The 18,489-nt window shown below is 39.0% G+C and overlaps 1 protein-coding gene across 1 annotated transcript in view; it reads right to left on the reverse strand.

Annotated features, from left to right (window-relative positions):
- LOC139695292 (bumetanide-sensitive sodium-(potassium)-chloride cotransporter-like) overlaps positions 1 to 18,489 on the reverse strand; it is an 83,057-nt gene that overhangs the window by 26,580 nt on the left and 37,988 nt on the right. The window contains exons 4-7 of the mRNA XM_071593990.1: positions 17,245 to 17,340; positions 13,198 to 13,451; positions 9,374 to 9,488; positions 7,504 to 7,643 (exon numbers count right to left, since the gene is read on the reverse strand). Coding sequence (XP_071450091.1) covers positions 7,504 to 7,643; positions 9,374 to 9,488; positions 13,198 to 13,451; positions 17,245 to 17,340 — 605 coding nt within the window. The remainder of the gene's footprint in view (positions 1 to 7,503; positions 7,644 to 9,373; positions 9,489 to 13,197; positions 13,452 to 17,244; positions 17,341 to 18,489) is intronic.

Here is an 18,489-nt window from a genome sequence, read left to right on the forward strand (position 1 = left end):
AGCTAGCGACCGGCAGCCTAGTTCATATTAGTCATTAGGGATAAGTAGGCGGATCGGCAGAGACGGGGCTGTAGGGAAATGGTCGGAGGGGGGAGAAAAAGTTGGTCAAAATCAGCCTATTCTTAACGAAAGACGCTATGGGGTCACACAATTTAACGTCCAATCCGATTGACTAAAAACTCGAAGTGCTCTCATGAAAACCCCAAGTTGGAATTGGTATACCTCTAAAAATTCTTCAACTATCGAGATTTCAACCCGTACCCGTAAGGTGGCAATCCAGTACAATAATGCGAATTTGGGGTTCGAGGGAACGGGATGTGTTAGCAGCGTAACCAGGGTAATAGGATCGTGGTGGGGAGGAGAGGCCAATCAAACGGATCCTATTTAATTCAAGTAAGAAGTGAATTCTATCAGCAACAGCGTCATAGAACTATGTATACCTTGTTAAAAGTTCTTCGTTGGCACCTAGATATAACTAATTTAACTGAAGTCAATTTTTAATTACTGGTTACTGATAATATCAATTTTTAAGGATAAGTACTGTAGTTCAAATAAATATTGTCAACCTTAAAAATCGTTCAGTCAGAATATTTTCAAAAGGAAGATTAATAATTGAAATGCAATACTATAGTTGTAAATTAATCAATGCAATTTAACATCATCGTAACATATTAGTCAATACTAGGGTACTAAAAGAATCTAATAAATCCCCAACCTGACTAGGCCAAAACATCTGACCCCATTCATTTCCCAATCTTTGTTAAAAGTCAGCGATGTGAAGAAATATTCTCGGCGATGTACAAAGGGCCAGCAAGAGGGTTGTGGAGCAACCGTCGTCCTCAACCCTTTCCACCATACGCCTACGCCTCTGGGAAGAATACATTTTGTTGAAAACATACTTCAGATGCTCCCAATACCAGACGTAAGCTTTTACGCATCGTTTAAATCTTCATCATCCGGTAGACACCTTGTAAGGTTGGTGGAGAAGTGCGGACTCAGTTGTAGAAGGGTTTAAAAATAATGAAAATCCTTGAACTTCACAGAATAAGAAAGCTGAAAAGCCCGAATATTATATAAAAATATTTTTGTCTAAAATATGTAGGGGCTGAAAATAAATTAGATTTTTACATAGTGGAGCACGCTTAAAATTAAGTGAGCTTATTTGCATCGTTATATTTTAGTTTCTCTGGCAAACGCAATACGTAAGTAGACATTTTTAGGATCGAAATTCCTCACTTCTTTTTATGTGTTGATGGTTAACTTTTAAGCTGCCTCTTATATGTTTCACTACCAAGATTACTTACCTTCTTGACTTTCATATCCCTGTTTTGTGGCTAACATCTGTCCAATACACTTCCATAGCAGACCGAATAAGAGCCAGTAGGAGAAACTGTTAGGGAAGTAGTGGGGGGAAGAATTGGTGATGCATTGACAGGGCCTAATGACGAGGGTCTGAGATGAAAAATAAATGAGGAAATATTACTTGAAATGTCAGCGTTGATTACATGACTTTACGGCTCTTAAAAGTGAAAGCTAATTGCTTGAATATCTAAATAAAATGGTAAGAATATGGTTGGTATATGTTGTATAAATAGAGAATCTAATTCTGGAAACACTTTACCTTGTTTATCTGGAATGCTATAACAGTTTGTATTGTTGCCGGGGATAAGACTGAGAGAATCTGTACCCAAATCCATACGTTTTAATTTAAAGAAAAAACTATGATGACATTACATTACCAAACGAAGAAAATAAATTGCTGGAAGAAACTATAGATCAGCAAATAATATTTCTTTCTCGCGTACCCATATTTACTATGGGTTGGGGTAAAATATATTGATATTGATTATTCAAAATTAAGTTTAACGGAAAATTTCAATGGAAGTCTTTAACTACTTGGTATTCTTTAACCTTGAGCATTTAAGCTACCTGTGAGAATAATAAATCTACCCTGTACCCAATTATAATCCAATTGTCGGCCGCAAGAATCTATTAATTAAATTATGTTTTCATAAATATCTGCCCCAGTCTTGGTAGATACTGTCTCATTCTCATGAAACTTGAGTGATGGCTTGAGTTAAGCAATGGACAGGTGTTCACTTTAATAGTAGGACTACTGTTGCAGTGAAAATAACATAGGAGATATGTCGGATACGATCAGAATAACGCGAATATGTGGTGGGTGAATATTTTGCGATTGATATTTTTTGTGAAAGATTCATGCGTCGGAGATAGGCGAATGAGAGCTACGTGTAGGTAGAAATAAAAATAGAAACGCTAGTGAACCACTATTTCCATGATCATTACTCGTTGGGATTCGGCGTAAACGCCACGCAAAATTGCTGTTTTGCTTCTGTGAGTTTACGTTATTCCACGGTCGCACGCAATGGTTTTGCTGTCGGCTCGCGTGAGGTAAGTTGATGTTTATTGTCATCTCTCGTCGCGAGAATACGTTTCGCGCATAAATTTTCCGCGCCATCCCTTCGGTTTCCCGGGGAACGGAAGAGTACGCGGGTGTACCCGAAGTACGTGCGATCGAATAAGTCGGGGAGACTTCGGCATTCCGCTCTTCAACGAGGATCTTACAAAATCTCCGTTGACTTAAAGGTAGCCCGCAAGGTCATCGAGTTCGTCGCATTTGGGACGCCCGTCGTTTTAGCCAGGCGTGCCTCGAGTTCCAAGTCACACCCCGTCGACAGCTGCTTATGCTAGCGGCGTTGTTCTGTGATTGAAAGTCCTTTCTCAGAGTTAGTGATCGAGATCTCTGCAAAAGATTCGGCTCTCTTAAGAGTTAGAGAAATCATTATCTTCAAAATGAGGGCGTCGATTTTAATGAAGTAAAGTTTACTACATAGGATTATTAAAGTATCACACCGGTTCCAATTCATTAAACATTGAAATATTTAGTAAAGTATCTTTTTTTTCTGACCTTCAAAGTGTAATTTTTCACTCCCGGTCGTGGTTTTTTCCACCCGTGGAGTAATTGATGCCATAGTTATTAACTTGATGACCCATAATGAGTAATAATAGTTGGGAAAGAGTCTCGATAAAGCAGCCGATCAATTAATTTCGCAAATAAATTGGATGTAAGGAAATTGAAATACTACCTTGATCAAAAATTTCCCGGAATTTATTCAGAAAATTAAAAATACAAGTTTATTCATCTAAATCTCTATTGTCCCCTTCAAAGTAATCCCCATCGACTGCAACACACTTATGCCAGCGCTTGATCCAATCCTCGAAACATTTTTTATATTCGGTTTTCGGTATGTCCATCAGTGCTTCCTGCGATTTTTCCATTACTTCCTCTCGGCTGCTAAAACGCGTTCCCCGTAATGGTTTTTTAACTCGATTGAACAGAAAGAAGTCACAGGGAGCCAAATCAGGTGAATTCGGTGGCTGTTGGATGGTATTTGTTGCATTTTTCGTCAAAAAATTACGAATAATGATAGCACTGTGCGACGGTGCGTTATCATGGTGCAAAATCCACGAGTTTTCTGCCCACATTTCTGGTCTCTTTCGGCGAATTGCTTCACGCAAACGTCTCATAACGCCCAAATAATACTCTTTGTTTACTGTCTGGCCTTCTGGCAAAAATTCATGATGCACTACACCGTTGTAATCCATGAAAACCGTCAGCATTGCCTTCTTTTTTGACTGAAAACGACGTGGTTTTTTTGGTCTCGGCTCATTTGGTGAACGCCATTCACTTGCCTGATGTCTGGATTGCGTGTCGTACTCATAAACCCACGTCTCGTCTCCAGTAATGATCCTTTTGATGAATGTGGGATCGGATTCAGCCTCGCAAATCATGTCTTTTGCGACGTCAACACGGTCTCTTTTTTGCATGAAATTGAGGTCTTTTGGCACCAACTTTGCTGCTACACGACGGAAACCCAAATCATTAACCACAATGTCTTGGGCGGATCCATAGGCAATGTTCAAGTCCTCCGCTATTTCTCTGATGGTTAATTTGCGGTTATTGACCAACATTTCTTTTACTTTATCAATTTTTTCACCGACTTTCGATGTCGATGGTCTGCCACTGCGTTCATCATCTTCGATTGACTCACGACCACTTCTGAACCGCTCGTGCCACTGGTAAACGACCGTTTTTTTTAGAGAATCGTTGCCGAAACACTTTTCCAACATTTCCAACGTCCGTGCGCCACTAAATCCGTTTTTTACGCAAAATTTAATACAAGTTCGTTGTTGCAAATTTAAATCCATTTCTGAAATTGTAAAAAATCGCCAACACACACAGAGATAGATGTACTCTTGGCTACGTAACTTTTGCAAATGGCAAGTTATGACACTAAGATTTAAAGGGAATATCAACAACAGATGTACCAATTTAACAAAAAAAACAGAACTCAAATCGGAACGATGGGATAGTAGTAGTTTTGAGGGGAGGCGACCGACAGCTAAGGTCATTTGCGCCATAGGGGATGGATAGGAAAGGATGCAGGGTGGAGAGAAACCCGGCGTCGGCATTAGCCTACTCTTTACGAAAGGCGCCAAGGGGTCCACAGTTTAACGTCCCATCCGACGGACGGCGTACTCACTCAAAGTGCCCTCCACAAAGCACCTCAAGTAGGGATCGAGATACCTCTGAAAAATATTCAACACCGCCGGGATTTGAACCCGCGCCCTCAGGGTGGGAAGCCAGTACGTTAGCCCCCGCACCATCTCGATCCCCCGGAACGATGGGAGCGCCACACGGTGGTTATTCCGGGAACTTTTTGATCAAGGTAGTATTTACCGGAAGGCGATGTAATAATACGTTACTTTTTGCGTTTTCTTTTGTAATTTGAAAAGATTTTTGATTTTTCTCAAAATTTAACTATTTTTTTGTAATAGGATACCATTTTAGAAACTTGAAATCTGTTGCGCCGGATTTACACGCTTATAATTTTGTTATATCACGTCGTACCCACTTGAATGTTTTAGCAAGTGGGCCATGTTTATATCAGTTGACAGAAAAATATTCATTTTATCGCAATATTTTTTACTAATTCTTTTAAAAAGTAATTACTCAGATAACTTTGAGAAAAAAATCCTCGGAGAAAGAGCTTGGTTTAGCCTGTGGTGGAATTCGGAATTGTTGGATTACGAAATTACAGAAGGCATTTTTTAATCTTAACCGACATCATGAATGTCTTTCAGAATGTGACCGCGCCCACGACACAAGATTCGGGACGTTTGGAATTCGTGTCACTTCAGTCAGTACTGTAGGCCATTGCAGGCTCTCCATTTAGATCGTGGGAACGCTTTCGCCCCTTCGGCTAAAGCATGCCTCGCTATACACAACACTACTGTGGGAAATTCTATTCTAGAGGACTCCGCTGCGATAAATTCGTGATCCTACCTAAACCTCAATGTATGAATAACTTATTCCAACAAGTAAAACTCTTCTCTTTTTTTGGGAAGAATTTTACCCGAAAATAGGGACATTGGTCATAATGTTAGAAGAAGAAAGGCGTTAGAAACGAAAGTATGTCCAACCGGGAATGAGTTGATTATGAGGAGCATAAAAATATCGTAAATAAAAAATCAGTTAAAACTTGGATCACAAATAAAGAATATGGTTCCGGTTTTGGAGATGTGATGTAGGATAACGGAAAGTTAAACCGGATGTAAAGGCAAGTTAAATAAGTGATAGACGTGGTAAGGGGAGAGATGGGATTGTAGTGAGGAATTGAATGAAGGCTGAAGAAGTAGATTGTGACTGTGAAGCATGAAGTCAATTATCCGGCTGTGGTTTAAGGGGTAATGTAAAGAAAATGAGGTAACAATAGAAAAATAAAACATATCTTGAACGGCATGAAAGGAAATGGAAAGAGTGTTATATATGAACTGGTGTAATGTGACAGGTTATTAAATAAAACATTGGTTTGAAGTAAGTTCAACAGATTCAGGCTTGAGGTCGTGGAAGTTCATCATAATGAAATAAGGACAATTTGCACTTTTCCACAGTTTATTTAACGTACGACGCGTTTCAACTCACTGAGTCATCATCTTGTACCTGATGATGACTCTGTGAGTTGAAACGCGTCGTACGTTAAATAAACTGTGGAAAAGTGCAAATTGTCCTTATTTCATTATTGGTTTGAAGTGTTAAGGTTTTTTAAGAAGATTTTTCAAAATTTACTACGTTTTATCACCGCAAGACAACGGTGGGGTGGGAACTCGCTTACCCATCGAAAAATCCGTTGAAATATCAGGACCAAGTTCTGATTATAATTCATAAACCAGTCAATATCTTTTAAATATATTTATTTCAGAGCAGTGGAATCAGTTTACTTCTCCTTGAACTATTTTGGACAATGTTGTTCAAAGTAGTAGGGATAAAAGGAGAAGCATTCGTTTAGGCAAAGAATCTTTCACAAGAAGGTTGAGGGTTGATGACAGGAACGTTGATTAAGGAGGTTAAGAAGAGAATCGTTAAAAATATTGCATGGAATGAAGTTTATTTACGGCGCGGAAACATGATCAATGATCCAAGATGTTAGGCGTAGATTGGAGGCTTTTGAGATGTGTGTTAGAACCAGACTGGAAAGGGTAAAATGAACGGAAAGGAAAACAAACGAAGAAGGACAAGGCATGGAGGGGGAGGAAAGAGGGAGAAATCTAAAGGAGGCAGAAAATGTGGATGTATAGCAGTTTTATAGGCGATGGAAATCTGGAGACCTTGATAGAGGGAGGGATATTTAGCTGGTGAGGAATAGGTATGAAAAGGATAACTATATTGCACTAAACGAGGAGCAGAAAGTAAATTGCGGATTTGAAGAAGGATTAATTGTTACTTTGGGGCGTCACACTGTTTTGTTGAACGAAATTAAGAAATGTAGAGATGCTCAGTCTAAAACAATCTAATCCTACCATAAGATAGAATACCAATGATCAAGTAAAACATTTCTTCTTGTGTCACTCAGCGTGATTTCTCACTCCTATTTTTCACTGTAAATCATACTTAGTTTGATCTCCCATATAGTCTTATGGCCTGTGATGAGTAATGGGAATACTCGTAATTGGATGGATAAAATCGTTTCGTCAATCTCAATCTCTCAATTAAAATAAACGCTGAGAAATTGGGTTTTTACCAGAAGGTGGTGTGTTGAGGAAGTCCTATTTTCGTTGAGAAGTGGGAAAATTTTTAAATAAGTGAACGGATGTTGGAATGGGAATCGTCAATGCGTCTCCGATGAAGCTTTTCAAAGCTCTTTATTTTTTCTTATATCAATATAACATGGAAGATAGTAATTAGATCTATTTTTAATATTGTTCCAAAACAAATTAAATGAGATTAGTAGAGTTTTGGAATGTAGCTGGCAGTGCAGTCAAGTTTAAATAAACGCTTGAAATATATATGCATGAAGTTCAAAATAAATTTATTAATTTTTAGAGAAATTATTTTGGTACCTAGTGCCTTTTCACTTGATCAATTAAAGAATTAGGTTAGAGTACGATGGACCAGGACAATACTTCACGGTAAATATTTACCTTGAGGTCACCGGAGATGTTGGCGCCGGCGAGGATGCCCGTTGCGGATGGGAAAAAAATGGAGAATATGGAGAAGAAGGACTGCATCTGTCCGTCTGTCTCCCGGTAATCTGACCAAAAGTTGTGCGCTAGTAAAGTAGCTGGAAAGTAATTATAAATGTATGTAATAGGAACTGAAGTAAATATTTAAAAGGCACAAAATATCTTCTACAAGCACAATTTAAAATAGAACCTAGAACAAAAGAGTTCCTACAGTTAATCAGGAGAGAAGCAGCGTAGTTAACGTTCGGCTTCTAGGAGAAATAGTTACAGTCGGTTGAAGTACAGACGATAGGAAAATCGGTGACATTTTAATTCTAATTTAAACTTTTCAGATATTCATTTTGAGGATTATATAGTGATTGGGAGTGATATTTATCATTCAAATCCAATCTATATTTTCCCTTAAAATAACAAGGCTTAAACTCTTAGCGGACGTTTGAGTTTTCTTGTGATTACCTTCACCGTTTTTTATAGGAAATCTCTTAGAAATTGGAGCAAACTTCGAGCATGTTTTTAAATTTGTTTTTAGCAAGCATACACTTGCGACATGAAAATACTTTCACATACGCTATTGAGATTACTGCCGTAGACTGGAATTTAATATTTGGCGCACTTCTTGGCGTTATGATGAAGGAGCACGACCAAGTGCAAGACTTGTGGGAGATTTTAAGCCTCTTCTATGTACTTCATGGAGAAAATGTTAGTTCCGAAGCAGTACTGAGCTTAAGTGAATTCTCTAGCTGGGAGAGTCTTTGACACTTCCATGCGAGTAGCTTACTCTTCTTCTAGCTAGCAACGTCACCCTTTCCCCACAGTTTTAAACCTGGACCAATCTCTTAAGCCAGTTGACGACCCTCTACAAATACCAGAAGCAGATGCTTTTATCTACCATGAAGCTACGTTTTCGCGCACCCAAATTAACGTGTCGTTGCCGCACTAGGATTCTTCACCGACACACAACGTTATCGTGCTTGCGGAAGCGTCAGGAAAGAAGGACGACCACCCGCGCGCTGTGTGTTGCCGCGTCTAGCTGCATCACGGTGAAGATGTATACGGTCTGATTGGATGTGCCGTCTGAGATGAAACCTAGCCATTTGCCTATGGCCTTAAATGGAGGTAACCATGACCGATGCAAACGCTTCCAGATTGGAAACGTTTGCACGCTTGAATATGGGCTATGATTAATTCTCTTTTTGCTAATTTGTGGAAATCATAAGTGGTATAAGAGACTTAATCAATGAAACAGAGAATGAGGTAGAATTTTTAACGTTTCTTTAGGATACCTGAAATGTGGCCACAACAATTTTTGAACTTCTTGCCCACAATATACGTATTTTAAAAAAATTACCAAGATTTTTCCAATTTAGAAACGTGTGAAATGGACTTGATAAACATTATTTTGAAGTCATATTTACAATCTGGACACCTCCGTGGGATCTGAAAACAATTACCTCTATTAAATTACCGGGGTGGAATGTATAACAGCATTCTCGAAGTCGACATTACTCTTCAAAATGAATGTCATTGCATGAAAAATATTGTAAAATGACTGGTCGATCAACAATAACTAGTTTGGCCTGCATTTATCCAGCCCCACTTTCCTTTAAATATTAAAATCCTTGGCAATCCACACGTCACTGGTTTCTGTCGATGCAGTAAACGCCATTTGCCACTGGTCTTTTATGTTCCAAACATGCACATTTAATGAATACTAATAAGACTCTTTGAGTTAAGAGTGAAAGGTTTGAATGTGAAATGGATATGCATACGAGTGACCAGTTTTGCCTGTGTTGGCGAAAAGGCAAGATAGCAAAGAGAGTAAAATTACCATTTAAGCCGATGAAACCTTTGGCGACTTCCTCTTCGTTGGTCGGTCCGACGAAAGCTCCGATGATGAAGTCCGCGATGGCAATGAGTAGTATCACCAGAAGTCCCATTTGGGCCTGCAAAATGGTCCACATTCAAGGGTCAGTGAAGGTGTTATATTAACCGTTTTACATTGCCGCGAAATAGAAAAATGTTATTAAACCGGATTTGTAATATTTAAAATTGCAGAACACCAAACGGAAGCGGTGAGCACAGTCATGAGATCAACACCAAGTCTCTGTAAGTCAGAGCATGTGACGATTTCATGATAATAAGATGGTAAAAGATACGACTTAGGATTTTTCCGAAAATATTCATTAAAATAAAATCGCAAGGAACTGTAAACCAAACACTTCGATTCCATTTATCTAATATACAAATAATATTGGATCCAATACCTTATATTATCCTATCTTATCCAATACCTATCCAATATCTTATCCAATGCCTCGTATATTCTTGACCTCTTCACTCTTTTGAAGTGAATTTGTGCATTGGCAGTAATGTACCGACTTAAGGTACGCTTTTAATGGATCCTGGTGCTACAAACTATTGTACTCCAGAGCAGCGACTAACATGATTATATTTGCTTACCCTGTACTACGTACATATTACAACAACTCATTCTTTAGGGCTATATACTTAATTATTTCCTTAATTATACCCATAATACCTATTCTTGCACTCCCTCTAACTCGCTTTCCCAGCATTCTCACTTGTATTACCGTCTTCTCCATCCCATTGCATTTCACTACCTCTCGCATGAAATTGTGCTGCCTTCTTCGAATTTCTATCAACATCCTTCCCTCCTCCATTACCATGCCTAGGACTTCGTTTGTTTACCTTTCCGTCTTAATTCAATTAGCATCTGTAATGAGTATAATTAAGTTTAATATTTGGGAAAATTTTCTTTTTAACTGTTATAATCATTTTCTTCACTCTCATTTCACAGAAACAATAATTTATTCCACCCTTGTGTTAACTCTCATGTTTCGCCGTAATTCTTTCGAAGTGAAACGCCATTGATATAAATTTAACGGCCTAAATGGCACAACCTGTGGAGCTTAGCGATCAGAGTTGAGAGCAGCTATCCCACCGGAAGCCTGAAGGAGCAAATAACCTGTCAACGTAATGCGTAAATGCGTCGGTGGTAACCAGCCGCACGTCGGCGGTAAGCTCGTTCGTGACTTCCTCGGATATCCGAAAGGTGTCACGCGCGATCTCTTCTGCTCCTCATCTCGCAGTCACCGAGCGGCAAAGAGTGGCGATCGTTTGAAGCAGGTGGGAGTCACTTCGCGTGCGGGTGAGGATAGGAACAGGTTATGGCGTGCTTCCCCCCGCTTGCCTCCTCCGCAGCCCCGCATTGTGCCCCGATCATCCACCCGGAGAAAGCACCGTCGGGCAGAGCGGAAGGTTACTTTTCACTGGAATGGCGCGTCGTAGGACAGAACGCAAAAGAGGGAGGGTTGAAAATGCGGTGTCCAATCGTCACTTAAATGAGCGAAGTAACCGGTGCTATTCCGGAATAACAACATAGGGAATTAAGTAAGTTATGGGACCTAACAGTCCAGGAGTAGAGCGTTAGACTACTGAGCGGAGGGTTCGGGTTCAATTCCCGGGCACGCCTCTGTGGGCAACCCTCGGCTTCACCTAAGCTGTGTCATTTTTCGGGAGCCAGGACTTTCTGGGAAACCATAGGCAATTCAGGGAAGGGATCTGGCCTCCCTACCATGGTGGGTGACTTTCGCACGCCGTTGGGGTTAGTGCAGGGTGAATTCTATAGTCACATATCAAACCGATCTTCGGGTCGATATCTATGAATGGTTTTTAATTGAATAAATAAAACCCTGAGGCACCGCAGTATAGGATTAAGGCACCAGCTGAGCATTGAACGGAATAGACGATCAGAAAGCGACTAAAAAGCGGGATGGCCCATGTCAATAAACTTGAAAATTAAATTCTTACCGAAATTTTTATTTATTTTCGCTTGAAAACCTAAACGTTTTTTCAAAGACATTTTTCATCCCTGTGCTGCTTTCAATTATCATTCGGGACTAGTTGAAATTAAGGTCAGTTACATTATTATTTACAGTGGTCTCGCGTGTTAGGGTAGGTACTAGAGGAGCCCTGAGACAATACACTACTGTACTCCTAAGCCCTCAATGAAGAAAACATGAAATATCCTTAGACTCCATTATAAATATTACAGTAGCTCATTATTTAGATATGCATATATTCTACCGCCTTAAACTCTAAATCCGAAATGCCTATTTTTTCCTCCTGCTACCTCGCGTTCCCAGAATTCTCCCATATATCACCGTCTTCAGCATCTCATTGCCTCTTGGCATTTCCTACATCATCTTTTCCTGTCTTCCTTGAATCTCTCCCAATCTTCCTCTATCATATCTATTAGTTCAGTGTTTGTTTTTCCTCCTTACCCATTTTTCCATTTGCATCCTCTTCTCAAAGGCCTGCCATCTTCGCGTATTCTCATGCTTCAATGACCAAGGCACTGAACCATAAAAAAACTACGACAAATTAACTATTATACATACTACTCAATGTTCAAGTTTTCCCTTTTTTGTTTCTTTAAATTTGTCTACATATACGCTCCTTTTGATCATCCCCGCCTCTATGTAAAAGCTGCTTTACTTAGCTTAATTATTGTAATGTTCTTGATGCATTGCTCTTCTTCTAAAGCACTTCATAGGCAAGTGAAATTAAGCCCGCTTTGGCTCGTGTCCACCAAATTTTCAAAAGTAGCCCGTAAAATCGTTCTTTTCTGTTCCTAACTGGGGTATACTTTGCCGTATGGAATAAATATATTCTAAAAGGGGAGGATCCGGAGTTCCCTTCATCTCTTGATTTGCACAATTGAGAAGAAATGCGATTATCTAGCGTTTACTCTTCTGACTGGGAGTGGCATTGGGAGAATTCTCCTGATGATACTCTCAGTAAGAGAAAAAAAACCGTGAGATATTTTTAAATAGTACCGCAGCTAATCCCGAAAATATAGGTGATAAATAAAGTTTATGTATTTTCACAAAAATACCAACAATTTCAACCAGGAGGAAGAGAACAGGAAATTCCAAACATGCATTTTAGTGATTTTTCTTACTCCTTCCTGAGAAATAAAAATTTTAATTTAATTTTCAAGTGCTAATTTACAACATTTTATTTGGCATTACGAGTATATGTATGTTATACAGCTGCAATTTGTCTTTTTATTTTTCCAAGGGCTTATTAAAATGAATATTTCCAATTCGAAGACACCAGTGTTTGTATAACATGACGTGACACTTTATGGTCTTATGTATGTTGTCGTTTATGAGTTACATGTCTCTATGGACTTTAACGGTTAGTTGTACGAGTACGTGCCTACATGTATATCAACGTCTGATGAACGTCAGTCGTGGCTGACACAAATACTGTTAGACGTCAATCCATTATAATTTATTTAATTTAATTAAGATTAACTGATGATAAAAATATCGTAATACGAATTTGTATTTTCTTGTTGTTTATGTTCAATTTGGCGCACCAAACTTGAATATTGTGAATTTTTGCACGGTTTATAAGCGGAATTTGAACCTACAACTCTCGGTATAAGAATGATCGCGTTGGAGACCGCTATTAATATTTATTGGTACGAAAATTTGATGTGAGAAGAATTTCGAGGCTTAATGGAATCATAAAGTGACCATCCAGCTACTTTACCCGACATGACCACTTGGTATTCCTTCTGTAGCTGGTCATCACACATACAGCTTCCTTTCTACCACTCACCTTGGCCTCCCAACTCATACCGATGAGGCAGATGCAGAGCATGATAATGACGGCCGACACACCGACAATTCGGATGTCGTTCTTGGCCCCGTCCACTATCTGTGTGCCCAGGGACCTCAGGAGGTCGCCGACGGACTCGGCGAAGCCCACGGTGTGCATGGCCGTGCCGACGGCGCAGGCCAGCGAGTAGATCAGTCCCACGGCGGCTCCGAACTCGGGTCCCAAGGCCCGTGAAATCATGAAGTATATGCCACCTGTGGGGAGAAGGGAAGATAACGGGCGGGAACAGCGGGAGCCGGTTGCCGAGCACCAGACTTCAGATATTTACATTCCCTTTTCAGGTCATGCGACTTTGTGACGGGTTTCATTATGAGGTAAATTTCTTGCCTTGTTGACAGTTCATTTGTGTATTACTATTTTAATTGAGGCATAGCCTTTATAAAGAGTGGCCAAATTGAAGTATTACTGCCTCAGCTACACTTACGTAAGATGATTTCCCGAGGATTAAATACAAAATGCTTCTTAGTGTAATGATGGTAGAAAATTATTCATTGAAATTTTATTGAGGTACCGTATGGCATGAGGTCAGAAACATTAATGAATCAGGCAGTGGTATCTAGTAAATTAATTAAGGCAAACAACAATTAAGGAGGACAAATTGGTCCTGTTTTAATGTCTTAAAATACCATCCCTTTTTGAAATTCTTTCGGTATTTTTTCCTTCAATGAAAGTTGCCTGCATTAAGGTTCTATTTGTTAATGTTGTAATTAAATTCTGGCTTGGTAGAACTTCTGGCGCGAACATTTATTTTTAATGCTCCGATCGAAATTTAAAAAATATTTTAATGATCTGGTCAAGTTTGTTTCTTTGAGAGTATTTGCATTCGTTTGCGATAATCAGTGCATGGTAAATATCGCAAGTTACGATCATGCAAGCATTTAATATCAGTTAATAAAATGAGATAATTATCGCGGTTGAAAGGGTATCGTTCGTTGCAAATAGCTTTTGACCAGACGGATGATATGATCACGTGCTAACTGATGTATCTTTTTACGAAGACGGCTGGATTATATATATATATATATATATATATATATATATGTGTGTGTGTGTATATATATATGTATATATATTTGTATATTATATATATATATATATATATATATATATATATATACACACACATATGATGTATATAAAGTTAGCACTAGCGTACAAAGACAAAAACTTAGACAAACAAAAAAAAAGATTGCTGGCACCACCGAAAATTTGAGTACCGATGAGTTTCTTTTCTTTTTTGTGTGTTTTTGTCTTTGTTTGCTAGTGCTAACTTCATATACATTATTATTCACATCCGTGAGACTTTTGCATAATTTTTAAGCATATTTGTGTGTGTGTATATATTTACATAAATGAATATACGATTAAAAATGGATCAGATCATCAAACGGCGTTCGAACTGCTTCCTTTTCCTGGCCAGTACTTTGGGTTGGCTTCGATTGGAATGGGGTAAAATATTGACCAATTCGATTCTCCCGCCATCTACTATCGCTGACCACGTCTATTCCATCGAAAACAAATGACGAAACTGATACGCTCCCATTGTGTTCTCCGCCCCCTCACACTCCTCGGAGCGAGCGGTTAACGGACGGCCCACAAGGCTTTGGTCGTTGGCCGAGGGCCAGTTTGTCGGCGTCTCCGTGTCAGCCATTCTCTGAACTTTCTCGCACCACTCTGCTCTCGCCCGCTCGCTATGCGCGGCCAGCTTGTCAACGGCGTCAGTTGTATGCAAATGAGACGCAAAACTCTTAGGGGGCGCGAATCACGATTCCTCGATTCTTCCTGAGAAAGGAATAACAATTAACGTCGTCGACGCCCCATTATCCTCCCGGGGGAAGGTGGAAAGGTCTTTGCAATTAGAGGCGCCGTGCGAGATGAGGAAGCCCCATTGAGCCCACATCCCCTGATCGCCGAGAAACCCGTTATCCGACTCCGATGACCCCTTTGGAAATTACTACGTATTTTATGGCATTAACAATACATATTTCTCGGGTAATACCTAATCACCATTTATGTCATCAAGAGTGTCTATTGAGTGAGATTAAGCGCTTATTTTACTGAACTTACCGTTAGACACGCGAAATAAGTTCCAAGATCCGATTGATTTATTTGTGTTCTTTAAACCAAAGACCATCACCCTAGGATTGACATTAAAGCTACCCTCCAAGCTAACCTAATTTCTGTCAGTATCTTCATTTCTTGCGCCTTTCTCTTTCAAAATTTTCTTCTTTTAAATCGTTCTTGGCCTCTCCCTGAAGATCTTCTAGCTCATGGTTTTCTTCATTTCGTCTTCAGTAAACCTTTATACTTTATTGTGAAAAGGATTATAGCTCTCTAGTATTTCATGGTGCTTAATTTTTATGATTAGCCTCACATTATTTTTAATGCATAAACGTCATGACGATACGGCCTTTATATGTTGAAGAGCACGTCGGGGTAATAATGAATGTAGTCAAAACGGAAATTTTCCTTGCATAAATATCTTTCTGCCGTTAAGATAAAATTTCGCCATCTTCGACTGTCAGATTATTTTATTCTCCAAGCTGTGATTGTGTAGTTCAAAATGTTTTTTTTTTGTAATTCTTTATTTTGATTTTGCATCGGCTCATTGAAGGAATTTTTTATGAAAATTTATTTTTGTCATTCGTAAGAAGGAGGCACCGCGTCTAATATTCTTCTTTGTGCATCTATTATCTCCAATTTCTCAGAGTCAATAACTCTGTCTTTAAAGTTTTATTAACTTGAATCTTTTTTTCTAATTTAGCTCTAATTTTCTCATTTAGACAAAGGTATATTGAACAATATATTTTAATCAGCAATCCATGATTCCATTCAACCAGCCGACGGCTCTAAATTTGACCACATCGAGCAAGACATTCATTTGAACACTGTGGAAATTCCAGAGAATCACACATTTTATGCATGACAGATTCGTCCTTAATTTTGAGAATGTGGTTTTAAAATCAAATCGTTTGTGTAATTTTGTACTTTTCTTTACCTATTTGTATTCCTTAAGAACAAAATTTGTCACCGTCAACAGTAGCAAAAACAAATGCCATTTAACCCAATGTAAGAAAAATTGCTGTGATTCTTCCCATAAAGTTTCAACGGCATTTCACTGTGTAGCTGTTTCAACTGTTGCATTATTGTTTTCAATATGGTGAATTTTGTGACTTTTAAACTTTGTGAATTATAATCAGGTTACCATTACCATTTAGGTTGTTTTCTTCCCATGCCTCTCTAATCATTTCCAATACGTCTCCGAACGAAATAATTATTCGGCAGTGGATTTGAGAATGGGCTATGCACGCATTATTTTTTTCCATTTTTATGTTTCATTCCGTCTCGCAAGAATTGCCGCACCCTACTAAAGAACCGCGGGTAGTTCACATTACGGCTTAAGATTTATGACGTCCCAACAAGTGGAGAACGATTTTACGTGGAATTATACGTCGTGAACAGCTACAACACCCTCCGCAATCTTTCCCGCCTGGACGCGTCAAACAAAAATGCTTACTATTACTCTCGCAATAATGAGTCAAAGTGAAGTAAGTGAAAATCGTCCGACTCGGAAAGTAATCCAGGGTCCCTTTCTCTACTTTAAAACTGCTCCGACAATAAAAGCATAAACGTGTACGTCGAGGTGTTTCGGGAACAAACGCTCTAAGGATGGAATAACAGTCATAAAATCGGAGACTTGGCCGTCCGTATTTCCCAGTCGTCCGTATGATCTAAGGGTCTACAAAAATAAAAGGTCTAAGAGTCTACAAACGGGATTTCGAGTCGAATTTCATCGTGTTTTGCTCACAGGTGGACCGCTTTCCACGGCTGTGGAACTGTGGCATTTTGCAGGTGTCGGAGGATTGCCTTTGATCCCTCGCTGACCGCCCAACAATGCAAAAAAAGCGAGAGGAAATGGGGGTGGATTATTCTGAATTCGAGGACCATACACCAGTCCTCGGGCTCGTGTAATTAAGACCCACAAACCTGCTTTGACTTGACCGTTGGTGCTGATGGCGGACATTGAGAGAGCTGTCAAGGTCGTGACCAGAGCCGAGAGCAGAATGACGAGACATCCCTCACCTGCGAATAAAAAGATAAAAAGCGACTTATTGATTGAATAATTGAGGTGTTAAGAACTTAACCCATACAAGATTTAATTGTTTCACGAGAGAAGAAAGTTAAAGGAATGGGAAATGCAAGCAATGTGGCGTGGTTACCCATAAACAATGGAAAAATCAAAATGAGTATTAGTTCGTATATGGAATGTGTTTTGAAATGTTCAGTCATATAATTGAAAACTTGAGATGTAGGTAATTCGTGATAAAGTAAAAACAAGTGTTTTAAGCTTCATTTTGTGTATTTGTATGCATTTATGCGTGGAATTATGACTTTGTTTACTATTGGCTTGAGTTTTTCCTACAGAGAGAATTTTTGATTAATATTTTATTTAGCAAAGAATCACTAAGAAAACTTACACTAATTGGTGAGTTCATAAATAATAGGCAAATTGTAACAAAAACACTTGAGTATAAACTGATTTTAAGTAATTAATTAAAATTGTGTTAGCATTTGTTACAATTATTTTGATGCATAAATCTAGTGATTGGGTTTAACCATGGACCTGTTGCTTTACCATATGTTTTAGTAAGCATGCTTTGCAACAACATGACACATGCGTAAATAATACTGACTTTTTAGCAAAATAGTCAGGCATTGAGAATTTCTGGCCATATTGCTGTAAAAATTCCCTTCTTTATATTAATGAGTCAAATAATTAACTGAAATTGAGACGGGCGGCAAATGAAGCAAGAGAAACATGGTGGAAGAGGCAGTGCGAGGATATGAAAAGTTTGCAGAAGAAGGGTGAAATTCAGCGCTATATTGCAAGGACACTCTTATGACGGAGGTATACAAACTGAAAACAAATATAAGTAAAAATTATCGTGGATTATCGATTAAAGAACAGGCTCCTCTGAAGACACTAAAATACCGCCAAATCCTTTGGGTTTCAAGAACTTAGCTATTACTTACAATCGGCTAGTAAGAAGGGAAGATCTGTGCTAACAGTTAGAGATAAATAGAGGAAGATAATAGTTGAAACAGAAAGATCCAAGAGATATGGGAGGAATACATAGGAGAACTGTATGGTAAAGAAGTTAGGCCAATGAGTTTAAACATAGAAAGAGAACATGACGTAAAGGAAGATAGCTTAGGTCCAGGAATACTCAA

Source organism: Hetaerina americana, unplaced genomic scaffold (assembly GCF_022747635.1).
Source record: "Hetaerina americana unplaced genomic scaffold, ioHetAmer1.1.p SCAF_6, whole genome shotgun sequence".
Lineage (NCBI taxonomy): Eukaryota > Metazoa > Arthropoda > Insecta > Odonata > Calopterygidae > Hetaerina > Hetaerina americana.